Here is a 21,867-nt window from a genome sequence, read left to right on the forward strand (position 1 = left end):
TCTAAAAAACTGTTTATTCGTTAATAAGAAACATCTAAAAACTGTTTATTCGTTAATAAGAAACATCTAAAAAACTGTTTATTCGTTAATAAGAAACATCTAAAAACTGTTTATTTGTTCTTCAGCACAAAGCTACACAAGGAACTATCTGTCCACCGTGGGTATCGAAATCCAATTTTTAGCGTGATAAGCTCTCAAAGTTACTATTGAGCCACAAGCTGCTAACATAAACAAATCTAAAGATATTTTTAAACGTGATTTAGTCTATTCACAATTATATCATTGTTGAAATTTCATTACCAAAATATTACAACCCAGGGCGTTTATGATGTTTGTGGTTTGTCAAATAATAAACGTAAATGGCTGAACTATTTAAAAATAATAATAATTAAAAATGTCGTATAGAGTGAATCAGGCAAACCACAAGCGTTAAACCACTTAGTCTATTGCAGTTTTAATTCTTTAATTCTATTTCATATTCTTACATATTACACAGTAGTATAAAATAATTTGTAAACGAAGAAAAAAAAATCACACATTTTAGAAAGCTCAGCAATAATCACAAGATAGAAACGATGGTTTCCCATTCCTTCATTTTTCACAAATTTCTAGATTGTTGCATAAACATCATGTAAATTCATTTGTACAAATAGAAAAATTAATCTGTGTATAACATCTTCATTTCTCAAAATACGTCAACATAAACTTGCAATTGTGATTTTTTTTTTATTTACTCTTTATTAGGTTTGAGACTCAAAAGATGGAAGTTGAAAATCGCAAATAAAACTCGACATTTTATTTCAGTAGTATTCCACGGTTCTTAGAAAAAAATCACTTACCCTAATCACTTCGGATTTTCTATAGTTAATGCTATACTTAGTAGCCAATTAGTAGATCTATATGAGAGGAGAAACCGCAAAGTTAATGCCTTGCGATGTTTAGATACAGGCAACGCAAGTGATTACGTTATGGCCATATAAAAATAAAAGACTTTAAAGCCATTTTATCATTTCTGCTTTAAGAAGGCGTTATCATACAACATTTTATTTTATTACCTTTGCCTTTTTCGTTTCTGTGAAAAATATATTTACAAAACAAAATACGTCTGAAAATTACTTACCAGTGAGCCGTACCCCCAAGAATAAAGTAGAGAGAGCAGACAGGAGATTAGAACATTACTTACCTGCGAGTCTTACCCCAAGAATAAAGCAGAAGAAAATTCCCCTACGTAAAGGGCAGCTTAGCTCGAATCTCATTTCAGGTGTTATCCTCTTGTAATTGTGTTTTAGCTTGAATGTGGGGAATGTAGCCGATTACATCCTGCCTCTCTCTCACACACACATAAAATGAAGCTTTTCAGTGTGTGTTCTTAGCAATCTCACTATTCCTTCTTATAATATACTATATGAGCAGATGAGGAAGAATTCAGTCTACAAGTTTCTCTCTGACGCCTCCACAGAATCAAATGACGGTGCCGTTTGTCCGGTTTTATCACAAATTGTGGGAATTTTGAAGAATATACGGTTTTCATCTATCTTGGAGTAAAGCGCCATCTGTCGAAGTTCAGTGTAATCCTCCGCCCACCTGTTTTGAATATGAACAAGGCGAACGAATCGTGATGAGTTACTCTATTCTGAAATATATCACGGAACGTAAGTGCAAATATAGACTATGAATTAGAAAGCACCAAGTGCATGTATCCTTCGTTAAAATATTATAGTTTTGCGGAATGATTGAGACGAGGAGTTAGTATTACTAATGGTATAATTATTCGGATTATTATTCTCGTCTTTATTATGTGTATTATTATTATTTTCATAACGCTTCGACCAGTGAATTCTCCGGCCGTCGTTAGGTGTTATATCAGACATTTTTGTATGCATCACAACCAGAAAGCTTTTTGTGGAATTACCATTATTCGAAACGCCGAACCTATGATCCCCAATACCAGTACTCTAACGACGTTGTGAAAATAATAATACACATAATAAAGACGAGAATAATAGTCTGAATAATTATAATACTAGCTTTGGGTTTTCTGATTTCTGGTTCAGTATTAGACTACAACCAAATCATGTTTATTACGTCCTATGAACTGATCATGAACTAACAATTCTGAAATAACGCAATCTTTTAAAGTAGTCCAGAAGCTCTTATAGATATATAATTGCAGTGTTAAACTAACATAAAATTAAAGATTTTGAAATGTCGTATTTATAAATTGTTTTGATGCAAATAAAGATACCACGCTACATTAAAGGGGGGTATAAACAATATATACCAAAATACATATTGTTGACAATATAGAAACGTGTGGGACTTTTGTGACAAATTATATTGATACCCCAGTACAGTTTTACACAGGAATTTCGGACACTACTCTAGTTTATAAAACGTAATCTAATTTTTTAGTATTAATAACTTAAATATATTCACTATTAAAATATTCATTTCCACGTTTATGTTTGGCGTGTATAAATTTAATCAATACCTGCCTATTTGCGTTGGAACTTTAAAGGTAGAATGAGTTAAGGTTAACAAACGTTAAGAAATTGGATTAGCGGAGTTTTGAAGACCTTGAATTTCATTGTATGGTGCTTATTTTTATTTTACAATGTGATTTAAAAACTGTTTTATTTTATGATCTACACGATAATATCTTAAAATTCTAATCAAAGGCCTCAAGTGAAATCAAAGTCGTAAGTAGAAATAAAAATATTAATTACAAAAAGCGAATCATGTTATTTAGCGAAGTAAAGAAGCAGGAGTATGCAATACTTCAAATATACAAAAACTTTATACGATGAAAAGAAGTACTCTGTCGTAATTCAAAGTAAACTTGATAAATCGGATAAACAGAGTAAAATTTAATGAAAGTACAACGTTTGACCAGGTTTCAAAAACTTTGAAATTTAAATAACATTGGGATTATTTTCTTAATTGTTTTTATAAAACAAATGCGCTACTTCTGATATTTGACGAGTAAAAAGATTTTCATTTCTTTAAAGCGTCATCTGACCTTATTAACCTGTTGTTGACCGACAAAATGGTTGTATTGTGTGTGCTATTGCGTCGGCAAATATTGGAATACAAATTGTTCCAAGTAGCTCCGGCTCCACGATTTTTTTTTTAACTTCTTCGAGTTTCTTCTATACATTTTTCCTGGCATGAAGGGTTGTAAATCAAAACATTCAATCAGGGTATTAAATGTTGTAATGGATTTATAACTTCAGAGAAATTCAATGAAAATGTTGTTGATTGAGGTATTTTTGGTGTATGTAGATAACAAAAAAGAAATGTGTCATCAACGTACCTACGGGAATCCAGTTGTCAAGATGTTGGCCAAAATAGAATCTCATGCTGATAACATCCATTTTACCATAGAAAGTTCCGCTGAAAAGAAAGTGTATTTTTTATGTAGCAAAGAACAATAATCTATGGAAATCTATGTTCTGTAGGTATGAACAGAAAATTCATAAAATTTTGTATGTTTATTTTTGGGAAAGGTTTTTCGTAGTCTGTTAGTTTTTTTTTGTTTTTTTTTGTCCTCCCCGGTGGCTAAGCGGCAAGTCTGAAGCCTTATAACCTTAAGAACTGGATTTTGATACCCGTGATTGACACAGCACAGGTAGCCCATTTTGTAGTTTTGGGGCTTGACAACAAGCACACAAAAACAAACTGTTAGCATTTTAAATAAATGATGGTTCTTGGATACTATACAGGAAAAAAATAATTCAAATTCTGGAAAAAATAGGAAGAAATGTCTGCATATGATTCTCTGTAACTGATGTCAGTGGATTATTTTATTCATGCTATATTTATTAAGTGTAACTACTTTAAAATAAAAAAATATCTTTCAAATGTCACACGAACAATACAGAGAAAGTACAAATTATTTTCTAAGTTAACATGACCGGTTGTAACCGTGCTGGGCTGCGGAACGCAACATCCAAGGATTGAGCTTGCAATATGCTCATGAACACGTTATATACTTTCGTCTGTGGGTGTGCTAAAATTATGACAGTTAAACCTTTTATTACAAGTAGCCGCATAGGTGGCGGGTGTTATTGACTGGCTTCCATCCCTCTGGTTAGCAATTCTAAATTATGAAAAAGTAAAATTAAACCTTGGGGTATTTGTTCTGGTCGTTTGGGCTATGTGTTGTGGTATTTGCAAGCCCACTGATCTTCTACAGGTAAATGTAATACCCGCTCAAAATGAGAGATCCGACCGAATTCTAGCTTGATACAATTCACTCAGTAGACGTGTGTACGGAGATGAGAGATGAACGCACTTCTATCCAAATGGAGTGAGATCTACCAAAATCTGAATACACGTCTGAAAGAATAAAAAACCTGTGTCACCTGGTCATTCCATTATTAAAAAAAAAGGGGGGGGGAGGAAGAAGGGGTCTTCACGCACTTCTAAACATTTACACGACTGATACTACCACGAAACACTTTAATATTGGTCTAAGGAATTATCCAGGGACATCTTCGGTTTGAAAGTCTAAAAAATACCAAAGGGGAATGACGCATGGCAGTTTTTAATTAGCACAAGATTAAGGACACCGTATTCCAAAGTTGGTTATCTGCATGCTATAGATTTAACATGTGCACCAAACGCGTGTAAGTGCAAAAACATTTGTAAATTTGTTGAAAATGAAATGATCGCCTTTATAAAGGAAAATGAAAAAAAATACACCCAGCATTTTTTACTTTTCACGTAAGGAGTCGTTCAGGTTTAAAGTGCTAAATTCCACACCTTACAGAGTATGAAAAAATAGTTCTAGCTATATGACATAACATTTTATGATACTAGAAGTTTAAAATGAAAAGGCTGTTTTTCATGTGAATCCCTTTCTTCATAGCGCAATACTTTCACAAAACGGCAAAACGTTGGAATTATTTTGTTTACAGATTAGAGGTATTGTTATAAGCATCTTTCACACGTGTCAAGAACTGAAATTATCATATAAATGTTGTTTAATTTTTACTGAACGTAATAAAGATTTTACATAGAGAAAGTTATGTTAAAAAGTTTTATAAATGAATTTTATATAAAATACTATAAAGTCTTTTGTATTCAAAATGACCCCACTTACAAAAGATAATCTAAATAGAGGTTATATATTAGACAATTGAAATAATTATGGTATTTGTAGGCCAACTAAACTTCTATAGGTAAAAGTAATACCCGCTCTAAATAGAGATCCGACTGAATTCTAACCCGAAACAATCCAGTTATAACTAGAAAAGGCATAGATTCTGAATAGAAATTTGACAAAAATCAGTCTCAATGATTCACTTTGCAAAATTTTCGACGTAGAGTTGTATCTAAGGTACACAATTAAAATTGTTCCTTTAACAACTGCTCCCACATTTAAACTTGAATTCATCCTTTTGTTAAATTCCTAGTTCGCAAATGAAAAACTATAAAAAAATGACAATACTTTAAACGACGATGTTCAGTTTTCCTCACACTTTAGAAAGGCGTAACATTTGAAATATTGAGATTTGTGCTACTATAAATAAATAATCGCTAAAACACTGATATATCACTGATACTTGATACATTCTAGAATCTAGTTCGTCTCAAGGTGCATTGAACGTATATCTCGCCAACACAAAACATATCATAGATAAAAATTAACTGTTGTGTATAACACATTTGCAGGTACACATTTAAAGTTACTTTCTACACTTTAGTCATGGTTTACTTTCTACATTTTATTCATGGTTTACTTTCTACGCTTTATTCATGGTTTACTTTCTACGCTTTATTCATGGTTTACTTTCTACACTTTATTCATGGTTTACTTTCTACACTTTATTCATGGTTTACTTTCTACACTTTATTTATGGTTTACTTTCTACACTTTAGTCATGGCTTACGAACCTTTATCATTTTTAAATCCTTGTTTGTTATCTGTTAATGAAACTGCCTTGTTTTGTGTATCGGAGGGTCTTTCTTCTTCAACATTTTATATCTTTTTCTCAACATTATTTAATAATTTTCTCATGTATCAATATTCTTTTTCATAAAACCTTGAGACACAACATTCCTCCAGATGTAACTGATCTGCAGTGGTAGCATTTCATTATCGAATACCTGGAAACAAAATACAATGCTAAAGAAAGAAGGGAAAAATATAGGTTTCTGTGCTCTTGTTAGATAGGGCATAACTACCGTTATTAAGCAATAATAATGATACACCTATGTTTAACTTTATGCAAACCAAGTGTTAGGTGACCAGTCATATAATCTTATGCGCAAATATATACTGCAGGAGTTCATGTCTTCAAATGCATGTTTGATACTATAGGCTTTAGTATCTAATAAATGAACACTAATATAAGCCGTAAACCGATATGGCATATTTAAACTCAGTGAATCAACGAGAAGCTGGTTTAATATCGCCCATAAGAGCCGATTTCAGTTTATTAGCACTACTTGGAGTAGCTCACGTGCGGCCATGTTTCTTCTCATAATACACCATATAACTTAAATTGGATTTGGAACCAGTGAAAGAGATGGTTATTCTATTTTCTGAATATCCATCCACACCTGCATATAACAACACTGATAGTCATAAGACATCATTTTTATATCGAATGACATTCGTAGTGCCATGTCGTAGCAAATAAAGTTCAGTGTGGCAACGCAACCAGGGTGAATCTGTGCCTAGCCCACTATGTCTTTCTGCGTGAAAATTGTCGTTTGAAAAATTCAAATCTTTTTTGACACCAGTAAAGATGTTTTTGGCGACAGACTAGAATAACGTACAGCATTAGTCATCTACATAAAAACTAACCTTATTAAGCCTGTTTCTGACCGCTTACGCGTGGCTTTGACGTCTACTGCAGCTCTGTTGACTTGTTTGTCAATATTTTACACCACACAAGAGTTTAAACATTATTTTGAAACAACCCCTTAAATTTTCGAAGACAAGAACAAATTAAGTCTAATTGTTTAACACTCATGGTCTAAAGCTAAACTTCTTATATTTTAGCGGTTTATAATCTGTGCTTAAAACTGAGGAATAATTTGTTATAAGTGTACATTTACACGCTCTATTCCATTGTATGTCTCTACTCCCCAGATTACCCAGCGATAAGCTAGAGGTCTCATAACCCTAAAATTAGGGTTCGATACCAGCGGTCGGCAGAGCGTATATAGCCCATCGTGTGAGAAATATTTGTACCGAAGTTTATAAATAAGCATAGTTTACATACAATGTAAATTATATAAATTCAAGTTTATAAAAAAGTGGCCTAAAATAAGACATTTCCATCCCTAAAATACTATACCAAAAATGCAAATTGTCACACAGAATGTTAGTGCATACAAATTAATTTTCATTTTCTGGTATAGTTACCACAATTTATTATAAGTTTACAAATTAGAAGATTTAAGCTCCCGGTGTTGTAGTCAAAACTATAAATTATACAATAGTTTATAACAAAGATAATTTTTACATAAGAGCTTGCCCAAATTTTACGTGTACCAAGTGTTTCAATGTTAGTCACTGATAATAGCGACACTTCCCACTCATAAAATAGTAAATCGTATGCAACAGTAGTTTTGTATGAAATGAATCTGCTTCGTACCTATTGGAGTGCTACTGTAGTGTCAATATGAGTGATATTGTAGTGTCTATTGACACTACAGTATCACTCATATTGACACTACAGTAGCACTCCTATTGACACTACAATATCATTCATATTGACGCTACAATTTCACTCATACTGACACTACAATTTCACTCATACTGACACTACAATATCACTCCTATTGACACTACAATGTCACTCTATTGACACTACAATATCACTCTATTGACACTACAATATCACTCCTATTGACACTACAATAGCACTCTATTGACACTACAATATCATCTCATTTTTCAATTTTGAGAGGTTAGTGCTTTTCAATTGAAAAACGATATCATCGTCTTTTTAACTTCTCCTGAACTTAAAAATATCTTTAAAATTAGTTCATCAGCAAAGTTTAACGTTAGGCACTAAACGTGTATCTTGAATACATATTTTGTTAGTTTAGGAATGTAACACACACATATATATATATATACGCATCTATGATCTCCATACTTATTTAAATGAAATGTAGTTTATTTCTTTAACAATCAATGGAACGCTTCCGAACACCAGTCATATTTCAAGAACATATTTATCGATTTATCGCTTCATGAACAAAAAGTACAAAGAATACTGGCATTCATGCTATTTGAAGTTTCCTTAAGCATTAGTTCCAAAAAAAATTCGAGAACTTTTTGTGACTGTTTCGTAATGATAAAGATAGTTTTTCGTCAGTATTAGTTTAGTGGTTGAAATTCGTTGATTGAAAAATAAGTATATTTCATTTATTGTGTTACCCCTATCAATTACTCTAGCATTATCATTTATACATTCTCGTTAAAAATTTAATACGTAAAACGATATATTTACGCCAGTGAAATTTCCCAGTAGTGTTTGTGTGTTTGTTTTGAATTTCGCGCAAAACTACACAAGTAGTCGTCCCTAATTTAGCAGTGTAAGACTAGAGGGAAGGCAGCTAGTCATCCCCACCCACCGCCAACTCTTGGGCTACTCTTGTAGAGATTACTGGTCATACTCTTCCTTTTTTAAAATTAGCTTTCATAATTTATGTATTACAATGTTGAAGATTAATATTGCGTCTGTCAATGTTGAAGATTAATATTGCGTCTGTCAATGTTGAAGATTAATATTGCGTCTGTGAGAGTTGTCGTGAAACTTTGCTATTTAATGTGGTATCTCATTTATAAACTCTGAATTACTAACTATATTATGTATGATAAGTTTTAGTCCGTCAGTTGTAATAGCTCCTTCACAAGTAAAAAAACGTTCTGCTGATATTAGTAAGTTCTAGTATAAGTCGTAAGAAATTAAACACGACACATGTTATTTTAAATTACAATTACACATAGAAACATGAACATTATAGCGTTAAAATCTGTGTAATAATTACTTATTTTAATTAAGATATATTTAACACGCGCGGTGATTTTAACACACAGTTGATAGGAAACTGAGCAAATAGAAGGAATAATTTCAATCTCTCCAGATATTTTTACCTAATATTAGCTATATTTAATACAGCGCAATATCACATACATTTTTTAGATACTGCCACACACACAAAAGTTTTAGCGAGTTTTATTAGCAATAGCTCCTAATTCAAACTATTTTACCTGTAAAAAAAAGTAGTAATTGAATAAAACGGGTGTAATAATAAGTCCACTTCGAGGCATCAAACAACACTTTAACTATGGAAAACAATTATTCAACAAAGAAAAGTTACGAAATATTGTCTGAGTATTACTAGTACCATATAATATTCTGCATACACTTTTCTTTTGTACGTGCTTGGATCCTCTGAACCTTAACATTATACTTCTCAGTAAACTTGGAATGCCTTTCGGCTAATGTCGAATTTTCAAACAAAAACACCTTGATGCTTCCAGAAATGTTTTATTTTCTGTCTTATAACCGAGATTTTGTTCACAGCTACCAATATGCATCATGAAAATCTTATTACCAACAGATAATATGATCTTAGTCATCCCCAAAATCACCTTTTTTACGCATAGTAACATACATGTGAATATCTGATCTGAATTTAAATACATTATGATACATATTGAACTGATATGATAAGTTTTTTCTTAAAATACAAATTTACCACATTAGTATCATAACAGTGACTTGCGGAAACAGTTCCCCTCAATAACTCGATTAATTATCAAACTAACATAACAAGTAAATACCACACAACGTTAAAGTAGATACACAATTAAAGACATTTTTAATTCATGCCAATATATGACCTCCAAAATGATGACTCCACATGTTTCGACGTTTTTCACGTCATCATCAGGTGTGCATTTCCAAGACATAAGTGTCGTATTTATTCCTTCTTAACTAGGTCATGTGACCTGTGTTTAAGCTTACTATTTCCGCATAATTCTTAGAGGAGGTCCCATCACATTCTTACACGGAAATTCGACGGACCTTATTTTCAATTTAATAATTCATTATATTTTGTAAACTTTATTATTATGTGTTATTTATTTATTGATTTACCGTTATGCCAAGAAATCCACAACTATTTATTGTACTTTTGATATTAAATTAATTTTAAAAAGTACCAGGGAAAACTTTATAGAGCACTATTGCACTTTTCTTAAATTGTCCTGAACATGAGATGTGGTGTTTGTTAAGTTTTAGAACAGGGAAATTTATTCTAGTAATGTATTTTTCCTGTATTTGTTTCTGGATACTGTCTCAAGTCGTTCTTCCTACCGCAGCTTAAGAACTTTTATTGTATAAGATGTGATCTAACATTAAAGGTTTTATTGTATAAGATGTGATCTAACATCAAAGGATAACAAGCTGTGTGTATATATATATCTATATACTAAACCGATCAAGCTTATAATTATCCTAAAGTAAATTATCCAATTACCTGAGGAAAAATCTACTTTCAGTAATTGCTTTAGTACAAGCCTACCGTCACAGTGAATCGAGTTTAAAAGTTTAAAGGGACCACTACATAAAATACACAAAACACTAAAATTAAATAATGTATGTTTTGGGCAAAGTAGAAATTAATAACAAAAATTATTCCCAAGACGGAATGTACATGTCATAATGTACTTTTAAGTCATAAAATTTACTGAAATATTTCATTCGTGGTGAAAATAAATATCTCGCACACAAAGATATGTATTGATTACTGGTTCTTTTTATATACTCCTTTATAGTTATTCAGCTAAGATAGCCCTGAAATGTTGACTTCCCAGTGGCTTAGCGGTAAGTCTGAAGACTTATAACTATAAAAATCGGGTTCCGATACCGGTGGTAGGCACGGCACAGATGTGTTGCTTTGTGCTTATCAACAAACAAATAAATATCCTCACTAACTAGCTTACCATGCTAAAGTAGGGACGGCTAGCGCAGATAGCCCTCGTGTAGCTTTGAGCGAAATTCAAAACAAACAAACCTTTTCAGGGCTTCTCTGAAGACAGCAGCAGATTAGCAGCCGAAAGCTAATTGATATTTAGCTTTAAAAATTACTCGTTATTAATCTGACTTAGGTGATCATATAAGTTACTAACGATGACAACGATATTATAAAAATGGTAAATCGAAACGACATATTTTTAGATCATGTTCTTATCGAAAATGTATGCTTTAATAACCAGATACTTAAACTGATACGCAATTGCAGGTCACATATAATTAACATTACTTTTAAATATAAGAGCAGTACACAGAGATGCTTATAACAATTAAACAAAAGTTAAATATATGCATTTTTACATGTTACAGCATTTAAAATAAAATAAAATATTAAAAAACAAAACTGGTGCTATCATTCTTACGTACACACAGGCTCGAAACGTCGTACCTGTTTCAAAAATATTCTTTTTTTACTGAGGAACGTCTGCGGACTTACAACGCTAGAAACCAGGCTTCGATACCCGTGATGGGCAGAGCACAGATAGCTCATTGTGCAGCTTTGTGCTTAACTTCAAACAAACAAATAACCCCTATCGTTGGCAATGTACTTATATTAAATTCAATTGTGACATTTAGAATTTACAACTAAATGCTGTAAAGAGCAGTACATGGCCTAGTGATTAGTGAGCTGGGCTACTAATTTAAAGGTCCGAGGTTGAGGCAGCGATATGCCACTGAATATACTCTGAAATCTTTAAAAAAAATCGCGTCAGAAACATTCAGTCCCCTGCTTTCGGTTAAAAGTAACTAGGTATACGGCGGTGATGTTTTTGTCTGTTTTCAGTCGTCCTTTTGAGTAGCAGTTCTAAATTAGGAAAATCTATGACTGAAATTAGAGGTCTCTAATCTGGTCGTTTATGTGTCGTATAATGTACCGTTGAAATTGAATAAACCAAACAGTGAATGTTCTAATAAATCAAAGTTATAATTTCCTCAATGCTCTGGCTCTTGAAATAGATATGTATCAGATGGTTAAACCTTATCCCAAACCTAGTTTCTTGGGTTTATGCGTATTTGACTGTGCTGTTCCGAGAACCTTCAAAATTGATCATGTAAAAATAATCAAATTCAATAATAATTTTAACTGAAGAATACTTAACGTGCGCTACAAGACAAGAGATAAACTCATTATCCCAGCAACTATTCTTACAATTCAATATTGACGTGTGAAAAGAAAATTTACTTATCTACCTTTTAGACCAAACAGACACTTCAAAATTTCTTCACATTTAAGGACTTCATTCTAACGTTGAAACTTTCTAAAGTAACATACAACTATATTTGCCCTTTTTGTCACCAGGTGATACATAGGTTCAACCTGCAGATCTTTCAGAACAAGGGCCATTTAAAAGTAATGCTAGTTTAACATACCCATTGTTACCATGTATAAACCTGGGTGCAAATGTTGCATCCAAACAATTTCGAAATCATTGTGAAGAAAAACAATGCTTGGGGTCCATAGATTGGGCATCAAATAAAGAAGTTGCGTATTAAACCACCAAACCTATAAAACAATTGAATGACTGCAACTTGTACAATAAATTTTAAAATAAAACAAAATCAACGTTTGAAATACACAATGTATATTTTTTTATATCTGGACGACGGCCAACATTAAAAGGCTCCACATGTTTCGGTAGCTTTGCGCTAATATCATCAGAGATAAAAGTAACATGAAGAGGATAGTTTTATAACGAAAATGTTTAACTCATTGTGATCTATGAGGATGGCATGAGTATTGTACATAAGAAGTAATATTTCTTTTCAAAACTGTGTATTATCACCAGCTAACCCTTCATATCTATTTTACAAATCATCAGGATTAAAAACTAACACGAAGAGGATAGTTTTATAACGAAAATGTTTAACTCATTGTGATCTATGAGGATGGCATGAGTATTGTACATAAGAAGTAATATTTCTTTTCAAAACTGTGTATTATCTCCAGCTAACACTTCATATCTATTTTACAAAGTGTTATTTACTTTACAGCAACAAATTTCTATTGGTTCTCTAATATTCAATGCACTTTAAATATTAGGTTCATTTCAAATTATGGTTTCGAGCCATTGTATTGAATGACCTGTTTCAACAATGTGTTCAGCAAGAGGAGAAATCATCATCCTTTTATTACATACATAACCTTTATGTTCATTAAGACGATATTTCAAATTACGTTTAGTTTGACCAATATATTTTTGCGTTGCACTCACACATAATGTGATGGATACTTATTTTTTCTAAAATGTATTTTTTATCTTTAGTTTGAAAATAGGAACAAAATTATGTATTCTGAATACACTGGCGATTTGGCTAGTTAAACCTTATATATATATATATGGGAATATTACTGTACTGTTAATTTCATTAACGTAGACACTGTTTGATATGTTACATTGTTTGATAAAAATTGAATTGTATTTTCTTTGTATTAAACGTTCAATTATATCAACATCATAACCCATATCGGCCCCCAGTGGCACAGTGTTATGTCTGCGGACGTAAAACGCTAGAAACCGTGTTTCGATACCCGTTTTGGGCAGAGCACAGATAGCCCATCGTGTAGCTTTGTGCTTAACTTCAAACACACAAATAACCCCTATCGTTGGCAATGTACTTATATTAAATTCAATTGTGACCTACCTCGAAGTTGTGAAACATTTAAACTTGACATTTCATAAGATCGAGAGTTTGAAGGGGAATTTGATTTTTGAAGTGGGAAGGGGATTTTTCAGTTATACGTTATTGTTCGTTTACATTTGACGGATTGAGTTAATTATTCTAAATGATTAATTTTAAATATGTTTTTTCTCTTTAACTTGACATCTTTTAAAAACAGTATATTTAACATAACAACATGCATGATTGATACGTCGTATGAAACTGCTTATGAAAAAAAAAGAAGGAATGAAGCTGTCGAACTCTGTTTTATATGTTACATTGCTAATACGAAAACATCAGAAAAATTGTAAAATAAGAATTGGACTTATTTATTAGACAGAATATATATATATAAAGCTTAATAAATCAAGTAAACCGAGTTAGGCCCTATCCCATTAATTCAAGATATTTTAATTAAGTTGTGCAGTGTAAATGTCAGTTGAGAATTGAATAGTTTAAACAGTTAATAAGAGCGTTACTAGCAATAGTAAGTTGGAAGGGGTTAATCCCCGAGTTTCTTCGTTAAGGTCACTTGTTTTTCATAAACTTGTTTTAACATGGATCAACTCTCGTGAGATGTATGTATACATTAATGCCATAGAAAAACTGGCATATCTGGCCGTATCAGACTCGAGAAAGAGTCTTAATAGCGAAGAATAACGTAAAAAGTGATTAACATTCTGGCACAGTTAGCTTCGTGTCACTTCTTTTAATGAGAATCGAATTCTTTATATTAAAAAAAAATAGTCGTGTCTCTTTTAAGCTGAGATGCCCGTCATTTTGGGTAACTGATTTCATTTGTTCTACCTTTTTTCTGAATAGTAACTTATTCTGAACTTCTAACTTATTCTAACTTCAGATTAATAGTTTTAATGAATGTGAGATCCGATCAATATACAGGGTGTTGTTACAGAAAATCTCATTTTTATTTTGTTTACGTCTTAAGCACTATTTGTCTTAGGGTGACTAAATTTCACCAAAAGCACTCTGGGAATCCTAAGTTTTATTTAAAAAACAACAACAAAAGAAACCGGGCATGGTAGAGAGTGTTTCAAGAACTGCCACATAGTTTCCGTCATTCTCAGTCAGCATCTTAAGCTTATTTCTAGATGTGATCATTGCAATCACCATCTATTCTGTAGCTGTAGAGTGTGTATTAATCTTCGCAAAATCCAGAACGCTGACGCACAATCACCATCTATTCTGTAGTTGTAGAGTGTGTATTAATCTTCGCAAAATCCAGCACGCTGACGCACAATCACCATCTATTCTGTAGTTGTAGAGTGTGTATTAATCTTCGCAAAATCCAGCACGCTGACGCACAATCACCATATATTCTGTAGTTGTAGAGTGTGTATTAATCTTCGCAAAATCCAGCACGCTGACGCACAATCACCATCTATTCTGTAGTTGTAGAGTGTGTATTAATCTTCGCAAAATCCAGCACGCTGACGCACATTTGATTTAAATCATCAATCTCTTATTTATGAAAGACAGTGAATGAATAGAAAGAAAAGCAGGGCTAGTTTACATGAAAGGTGATTTAGGTATGCAGTATCATATGGTTTTTACAGCTTGTAAGTTGTCTTTTTTGGGTGATAACGAAATAGTTGTTATCTGGTTACTACACTTAACCTTCTTGTAAATGGAATTTGATAGTAATGTCTAATTCCACTACTTGGTCAGAGAAGGGGAGCCCAAGAGATGGCGGTGGGTGCTGTTGACTAGCTACATTCCCTATAGTCGATCAGTTCAAAATGAGAGACGTCTATCCGCAGGTAGTCCTTTGGTTCTTTGGGAAGCTTTGCGCGAAAAATTCTGAAATAATTAATTAAAGAACCAAATAAAATGTCATTTCCTTGGAGAACAGGGAAATATATAACATTCTCTTGTCTCTAATAGTTTAAATTCTTGTAAATAACATTTTAGAAACCCTTCTTTTTCTGCTTTCGTATGTTAGAATGAATTTAGTTTTTGATTACCCTATCCTACAGTTTATAAGTCACCTAATTACTTTATCTTATTGCATTTGGTTTCATTATTTCTCTGTTAATCAACTTAGTTTGAATTCTATAATCAACTGGCCATACTTACACTGCATAGTCTTACATCCTAATTGTTTGGAATGCAGTTCTTTAGTTTTTTTATTCAGCATTTCCACAAGTTTGATAATAATGTTTCTATACACGTCTTTCATTAGGTGGTAACAGTGCTTAAATTTTCTAACTAGCGAGTGTACGACTAGCAAAACCCTTATTGTTAAAAATATAATGCAATTAAACTGCTTTCTTTTGAAATCAGTTTAGAGTAACAATGTATATCAAACACTTACTTAACTTTGTTATAAAACAGCTGAACTTGCACCGTTGTTTTATTAATATTTTTATATCATTTCTGTCTGATTACTTTCTTGAAAATAAGTTCCAACTCGGGCGTCAAACACAATTCGCTTACTTCTTACGAAAGCAGCCAAATTTGATTTGGTTTGCAAGTAGAAAAAAGTAATTAAAAACACGTGTAATTAAAATTGCAACCTTTTACTTCTTTCATAAGGCTGATGCCTTATAACGCTAATATGGTAGATTCATTATGTGCTATGGGTGCAGCGCAGAAAAACTTGTTTGTTTGCTTGGTATTTTAGCGCAAAATCACATTGGCCTATCTGTCGTGTCTACCTCGGGGAATCGAGTCCCATATTTTAGTGTTGGAAGTCCGTAAACTTAATGCTGATCCACCGGACGACCGCAGATGGACTACAGGAGTTTGGAGCTTAACAACAAAACAAAAACAATTTTCTTATTCAAAGGCTGTTCAATAATCATTAAATTTGTTGTTAAAGAAAATTTTGTAGCTTTACTTTCTTTGGATTTTGCTGGCTTTTTTTTTTAAGTTTGTGATATTATTAATGAAAATTAACATTACATTATCAGATATTTATAGTTCTGTCTTCATGTCAAAGAGTGTTGATCCAAAATTTATTTCAAGTGAAACATAAAAAGTCAGATTTATACAAAAACATTCACAGTTAGAAAAAACAGATTGCGTATTCTGTGATCCTCAGGTAGTTCAGCGGTAAGTTTACAGATTTAAACGGTAAAACCCGGAGGTCAGTTCCTTGTAGAGGATAGAACGCAAAGAGCCTATTGTATGGCTTTGTGCTAAAAACAAACAAAATCTTATCTTTCTTCAATATGCTTAAAACTATTATTATTAATTGTGTCCTTTACAAAGTTCTAAATGATTTTAGAGAAAAAAAATTATTGCGCAAATGCCTCGCTCTCTAGATTACAGACACTATATTTATGAAAAAACTATTAAATGAATCTAATTAATTTATGAAGCACCGCTTGTTCAACACTACATTGAATAGGATAAATGAATCTAATTCATTTATGAGGCACCGCTTGTTCAACACTATATAGAGGAGGATAAATGAATCTAATTCATTTATGAGGCACCGCTTGTTCAACACTATATAGAGGAGGATAAATGAATCTAATTCATTTATGAGGCACCGCTTGTTCAACACTATATTCAGGAGGATAAATGAATCTAATTCATTTATGAGGCACCGCTTCTTCAACACTATATTCAGGAGTATAAATGAATCTAATTCATTTATCAGGCACCGCTTGTTCAACACTATATTCAGAAGGATAAATGAATCTGATTCATTTATGAGGCACCGCTTGTTCAACACTATATTCAGGAGGATAAATGAATCTGATTCATTTATGAGACACCGCTTGTTCAACACTATATAGTGGAGGAAGATGTATCTGACAAGAGATCGGACGCGATATTTTTAGTTTATGAACTTTGAAGAGAAATTTTCACTTTTTCTTGTAAATATAATACATATTTTTCGTCAACGACACATGTATTTCAAAATATCATGCATTAAGATCACTTCATAGAGCGATGGTATACAGATTACATAAAACTGACAATGTGTAGCACCTATTTGAGGAAGATGTTCGTACCACAACATGTTATTTTGTGATAACGTTAACAATATAATAATGATAATATACATATATAACAATAGGCGCAATTTTTGTAATTTGTAATAGAGAAGATAAAAGCACGTAACATTATTGAATACAACCTTACTTGAAATATCAACTCATATAACAGAACTTTCTTCAGATAGTTAAAACATTTTAAAAGTGTAGTCGTGGGCTTTTTAATAGTTTGCGAAAATTCCAGTTAAAAAAAATCAATGTGCAATTTTATTGGAGCAGAAAAAGTAGCCATGTTTTTTCTTTTAGTGGACATTGGGTTATAGCTGGTTATGTAGGTAGGTTAAAAATGCAATTTACTCACGAACTTCGACACCGATGGGCTAAGTATAAAAAGCTTCTAACGAAAGCTTAGCTTTAAACGTAGGTTTTGGATTTTAACTGTACTTTGGTGAGCATCTTGTGCAAAAGAAAGCTTTCACATTGTTACACGTTTTAGTGCAAAGGAAAAAAATCATTTTGTGTCCATAAGCACCTGGTTGCGTGCTTCATTCAATGATTCATTAAACAGCCTTACCTCCACATAAACAAGGTAAGTTTTAATTCAAATGTTTACGGTGAACAATGACAGGAGGGCAATATTCATATCTTTTGACTATTTAACGAGGGAAATAAAAACTTGTGACAATAAGACCGAGACATCTGAAAAATAGTGGTACTATACTGTCAATCTGAATAATGTGTGGGTCGTGTAACTCTTCCTTCTTAAATTAAATGTTACATATAGCCTGAGAACGTAATGTGTTGCAAATGTATGCTGGATTACAAAATTTGATTAAAAACAAGCACTTGTAAAGTATTTATATTATGCGTATCACGTCCAGTGAAATGATAAATAGTTAAAGTAACGAGAACGTGTTATTTAACTTTATAGCCCGGGAACAGAGTATCGTACTATAAAGAAATGTCTTGCTAATTAATTCTTATCTGTGCTTATGTCTTTCCTGAATTCTGACGCTAAGTAGAATTTTCAATGTTGATCTTTCACGTAAAAATACACAAGAGACAGTTTTTATGTCTAGTTTTCTAGAATTCATTCGTCTATCAGCTCGTGATGCAATAGTTGTTCAATCATTCACTAATAATTTACTTTAACAAAAATAAAACTCATAAAACTTTTATAAAAAGAACAACAATTTAAATTAAATCAGCGTCAGTTTATCGAGAACTTTCGTTATGTTTTCAAAGGAAATGTCTAATGCTCCAAGAGAGTCTGTAGGGAAGATTGACGTGCGAACGATGCAGTCTCGGTTGATAGTCTTAGTTAACTGTTTTTAATGATAAAACGAAGGCATTGTGATCAGAAATGCTTGAATATCCATATTAAACTTTCTCACGTTCTTCCCAATAAACAGATGTGTTCCAAATTATTTTACATTAAATATAAACTTGTCTGTTATTCTCTAAACTAAAACGTTGGCAGGAATCTGATTCTTCAATACATATAAAATAACAAAGCAAGAGTAATTTATTTTTCCTTGAATTATGAAATCAGAGTTCGTAAAATATGCCATTGGTTTGAGTTATATACAAACTAACGAAAATCTACTTGACTCAAGCTTTTTTCAATAATTTTTACTTAGATAAATGAGAACAAACATAATTTATAGTTAAGGATAAACACATCCCATACTCATTCAGTTCTATTAGATAAATATAAATAAAGGCCATTTCAAAAGAAAGTCATATCCAAAACAAAATTGTTTGAATGATACTATACTGGTAAAATCATAGCAGAACATCTAGATATTGGGCAATCAGCACCTATTTAATAATTATGGTTGGCAATCATTTGTCATCATGGCCACAGATGGTTCGTTCCTACACCACAGATAAATTGGACATTCCTCATATCGCGGACGAACTGCAACCAGCATAAGGCTGATGTTGCATTCAAGCTTCCAACAAGCACCACAAGGATGGAGCTGGAAGCCATAAAGCAGTGCACCGCAAAGAAACAGTACCATGAACATAATGTTTGCGACTAACCCACGGGCTTTACTGGGTAAAATTCAGAGTAGTTGATTCCTGGATGGATGGCAGAAAGCAAAGTAACTGCATAGCAAGACTATCGTCTGGATGTATGGGCCAGGCCATCCTGGGTAAAACTAAACGAGGAAGGTAATATGCTTGCAAGCAAAGTCCCTTCATCAAATCCTGTACAACTCTACTGGTATAATATAGACTCCTCTGCACTTGTAAGGCAAGTGCGACGACCATGGAAGGTTGTTATCGACATTCAGAATGAAAGAAAACTGCTGGAAAACAAAGCACAGTATAGGGTAGATAGAAAATCAGGAAACAATAGAACAGTATATGGTAGATAGAAAATCAGGAAACAATAGAACAGTATAGTGTAGATAGAAAATCAGGAAACAATAGAACAATATAGGGTAGATAGAAAATCAGGAAACAAAGCACAGTATAGGGTAGTTGGAAAATCAGGAAACAAAGCACAGTATAGGGTAGATAGAAAATCAGGAAACAAAGCACAGTATAGGGCAGATAGAAAATCAGGAAATAAAGCACAGTATAGGGTAGTTGGAAAATCAGGAAACAGTAGAACAGTATAGGATAGATAGAGAATCAGGAAACAATAGAACAGTATAGGATAGATAAAAAATCAGGAAACAATAGAACAGTGTACGGCCAGAAGGCCAATTGTAACATCAGTAAAGAAACTCTCTTCTTCCTCCTGCGAAACAACCGGCCTTCACAAAAGGGTTCAGCGCCTGAGGTCGCAGCCTCTGAGGCTGTCACATAGTACTCAACTCAACTACACTGCAAACAATATAGTTTCAGTAATTTGGCCCTATATGGAATTTTTCGTTTTTATTTTTATAAGCCCGAGCACATATCAAAACCTTTTTCCAACTGCTTTAAATGGTAGATGAAAAAACAACGTGAATGACAGAAACACACATTAGATACTGAACTGAAGATACTAAGATTTGGGTTTCTTTTTTGGAAAGATTTTTTCAATTAAGAACTTTAATTTTTATTAGACAAATAACTGAAATATGAAGTAAAATGATCAGTTTAAAAAAAGAAGAAAGCTAATAACATAACATAATGTTTAGGGACAACAAGGGACCTATTGGTCCATCTCGGCTCTCCCTTCCTCTACACTATATTTATTTTAAAACTATAAAATAAATAAATTAATAAAATAAAATAAAAATCTTAAAGCCAGCTCTAATCATTCATATAGTTGTCAAACTTTCTCTTAAATTCACTTAAATTTACTGTCTCCACAATATCCGAAGGCAACCTATTCCAGAAGCCATCCACCCTGTTAGAAGACTAAAACTGTCTTAGCTGAAGATGACTCCTAACTTACCAAAATTTATGTTTATGTACCCTAGTCCTACTAGTTGAAAAAAAGATCATGCATTAACACTATCAATTCCCTTACAGTCTTAAGTACCCAAATAACATCTCCTCTAACTCTTTATATTTTCAGACATCTTAATTTCTCCTCATATAACTCCTCCATCCCAGGCATCATTCTAGTAACCTTCTTCTGAATCCTTACCAACAATTCAATGTCCTTCCTAACGTAAGGACCTCAAGACTGAAGACAATACTCCAAATGTCGCCTATACAATGACTTTTTAACTTATTTGGGCTTGTACGCAATATTTCTGTAGATACCACTGTGACGGATTCAATCTCCTTGCTATTATCTTTGATATATTCAACTTTAACGGAATGTAACTCACATTTTACATATAAATCCACTCCTCCGCCCTCTTTAGTACTCTATCCCTATTAAATAATCTGTAACCCTGTATTTCAAAGAAAATTCTGTCATCAAAGCCATCTATGTTTAACCGTGTTTCAGTCATTCCCTCTATATAAAAATCCTCCATTCCTACCAGTGCCCTATAATCATCTATTTTATTTCTTATACTTCTAGAATTACAATAGAAACAATTAAGCCTATCTTATAACTACTTGTATACTTGTTTCCTATGCCAAACATTTCTATGTCTCTTATTCTTTGTGCATTTAGTTTTCCTGGTCCCTCACCACTATCTAGTCCTAGTTTAAACCTTCCCTTACAGCTTAGTTAATAGCCTTAGTAAACAAGCCAACCCATACCATATTTAAAT

General features: G+C 32.7%; 1 protein-coding gene across 4 annotated transcripts in view; it reads right to left on the reverse strand.

The window, feature by feature from the left end:
• LOC111085817 overlaps window positions 1-21,867 on the reverse strand; it is a 195,497-nt gene that overhangs the window by 27,585 nt on the left and 146,045 nt on the right. For 3 of the 4 annotated variants that reach the window (XM_022386168.1, XM_022386152.1, XM_022386162.1), the window contains 2 exons: window positions 3,314-3,393; window positions 1,184-1,584 (listed from right to left, as the gene is read on the reverse strand). In XM_022386168.1, coding sequence (XP_022241876.1) covers window positions 1,184-1,256 — 73 coding nt within the window. In that variant the 5' untranslated portion in view covers window positions 1,257-1,584; window positions 3,314-3,393. The remainder of the gene's footprint in view (window positions 1-1,183; window positions 1,585-3,313; window positions 3,394-21,867) is intronic. The other variant, XM_022386159.1, reaches the window with a different exon arrangement.

Source organism: Limulus polyphemus, unplaced genomic scaffold (genome assembly GCF_000517525.1).
Source record: "Limulus polyphemus unplaced genomic scaffold, Limulus_polyphemus-2.1.2 Scaffold28, whole genome shotgun sequence".
Taxonomy (NCBI): Eukaryota; Metazoa; Arthropoda; class Merostomata; order Xiphosura; family Limulidae; genus Limulus; species Limulus polyphemus.